The sequence below is a fragment of the Penaeus japonicus genome, unplaced genomic scaffold, assembly GCF_977035675.1.
Source record: "Penaeus japonicus unplaced genomic scaffold, GWHDUDI00000001_assembly GWHDUDI00000022, whole genome shotgun sequence".
NCBI classification, from domain to species: Eukaryota; Metazoa; Arthropoda; class Malacostraca; order Decapoda; family Penaeidae; genus Penaeus; species Penaeus japonicus.
The window spans coordinates 866,885-869,384 of NW_028234424.1; the positions used below are offsets into that span (position 1 = coordinate 866,885).

At 37.9% G+C, this 2,500-nt stretch overlaps 1 protein-coding gene across 1 annotated transcript in view; it reads left to right on the plus strand.

The window, feature by feature from the left end:
- The window catches only part of LOC122244220 (zinc finger BED domain-containing protein 5-like), a 25,397-nt gene that overhangs the window by 228 nt on the left and 22,669 nt on the right, over positions 1-2,500 (plus strand). The window contains exons 1-2 of the mRNA XM_086549927.1: positions 1-1,177; positions 2,121-2,457. The exon at positions 1-1,177 is cut by the window's left edge and continues 228 nt beyond it. Coding sequence (XP_086406053.1) covers positions 1-1,177; positions 2,121-2,457 — 1,514 coding nt within the window. The remainder of the gene's footprint in view (positions 1,178-2,120; positions 2,458-2,500) is intronic.

Genomic DNA, 2,500 nt, shown 5'->3' on the forward strand with positions numbered 1-2,500 from the left:
ATGATTGCCAAACAAAAGAAAGCTCATACCATTGGGGAAAACCTTGTTCTTCCAGCTGCAAAAGCAATGGTGCGTTGTGTCCTTGGAGATGAATCAGAAAAAAAGCTCAACTCTATCTCCTTGTCAAACAATACAGTGCAACGACGAATAGAAGAAATGTCACTTGATATTTTTCAGCAAGTGATTAGCGAAATTTCTATGTCTGAAAGTGGATTTGCAATTCAACTTGGCGAGTCCCCCGATGTTACAAATTGTGCTCAGCTACTAATGTTTGCTCGGTATGTAGGAAATGAAGGTATTAAGGAAGAGTTCTTAATGAATGCAGCCTTAGAAGCAACAACTAAAGGCGAAGATATTTTTCAAGTGGTAGATTCATCTTTCAAGAAACATGGTTTGAAGTGGGAAAATCTGAGAGGATGCACAACTGATGGGGCACCAGCAATGTTGGGGCGAAAGTCTGGTTTTAGAGCTCGTGTCATGGAAGTAGCACCTCATGTGACATTTATGCATTGCATGATACATCGGTTTGTTTTGTCATGCAAGGTTCTTCCTGCTGAACTAGCCAGTGTGTTATCACTGGTGGTCAAGATGGTTAACCATGTAAAAGGGAGTGCTCTTAACAGCCGATTATTCAAACTATTGTGTGAAGATTTTGATGGTAATCACAGTGTACTTCTGTTCCATACTGATGTACGTTGGCTTTCCCGAGGAAGTGTCACAAAACGTATTTATGAGCTTCATGGAGAATTGCTAGAATTTTTTCAACATTCCCACAAATGTGAAGATTTCGTCACTTCCTTGAAGGATCATTACTTCATGCTTAACCTTGCTTATCTTGTGGATATTTTTGATGCTCTAAATATGCTAAACCAGAGTCTCCAAGGAAGAGATGTAACAGTTTGTGGCAGTATAGCTAAACTCAAAGCATTCATTGCAAAACTTCGACTGTGGAGGGGAAACATTCAGTCTGATACCTTGGCTATGTTTAGTAATGTAACAGAATATATAGATCAAAATCCACGATCTAAGACTGACAAGTTCACAGGATTAGTCACTGAGCATCTTATGAAGATGGAGGAAGAAATTAATAGTTATTTTCCAAGCCTTGATGGAGATGAATTTGTATATCTTAGGAATCCTTTCAGTACAGATGCTCAGGTGTTGCAGGCTGGGACAGGTAGGCAGGAGGAGTTGGTAGAAATGCAACATGATGATTCTGCATTACATGTTTACTCTGAGAAAAATCTGTGTGGTTTTTGGTTTTCAATGAGAAACTCATACAGACAGATTGCTGAACCTGCTATTCGAGCACTGTTGGTATTTCCATCAACATGGCTTTGTGAGTCGGCATTTTCAGTACTGTTAGGTATCAAATCAAAATACAGATCAAAACTCAACACACCTGAACATGATCTTCGTTGTGCAATTGCTAAAGTTTCCCCTCGTATCAGTGAGCTTGTTGCTAAAAAACAAGCTCACCCATCTCACTAGTTCTGTTTAGATTTGGTTACAATTGTTATCAATAATTCTGTCTCCATACTAGAGTGCATTAACATTTTTTTCCCTGTTTCTGCCTTATCTGCAGGACTGAATGTGTGTTGAATTGGTAGTGATCCATTTATGTTGAGTTAGTGCGATGCATTAAAATAAGAATACCTGAGTTTTGTTCATTAATGTTTTGGATAATAATAATAAAAAGGTATGTATTGTATGTGCTGGATCAAAATATCAGTTACCTTAGTAATTGCTTTATTTCTGTTTTCATCATTTAAGATGCCTATGTAATCTAAACATGCAGACTCTTATAAACTTAAAATATCAAAATATTAAAATGTCCTTTTTTACTATTAAGCTTAATTTTTAGTGTTAGGGGTACATGGGAACCTATAAAAAGCCTAAGGGGTACTGAGGAACAAAAAGTTTGGGAACCCCTGCCTTAGCAAGCTTAGCAAGAGAGGAGGGCTTTAATGTCAAAGAAGTTGAGAATCGGTTTGAAAAAATATCACTGAAAACAAACTGGAAAGAAGAATTCCCTGAATTTGAAATACCCAAAGACCCAGTGAAATTTTGGTGTCATGTATTAAATCATGAAAATGCAATTGGGGAAAATTGTTACAAAGAACTGGCAGTTATTGCGCTGAACTCGTACTGTATTCCACTCAGTACATCCTTTGTTGAGCAGGTATTTTCCCATGTAACTAATGTTAAAACTAAAGCAAGAAACAAACTCAGCACAGGATCTCTTGAGGCCATCCTAAGAGTCAGAACACACCTACATAGAGGAAACTGCCACCAAAGTTTTACAGGAAGCAACAAAACGCTGGCCCTATTCAACAGCAACATGTACGGAAAGGAAAGTATTGGAGAATGTATTGCATCAGGATCTTCTTCTGCTCCCACGTCAGCAGTACCTGATGGCGACGAGGATAATGAAGTGGACCCCTATGAAGAAATTCTGTCAGTTCAGTATTAAACCAAGTATGTAAAATATAATTATGCT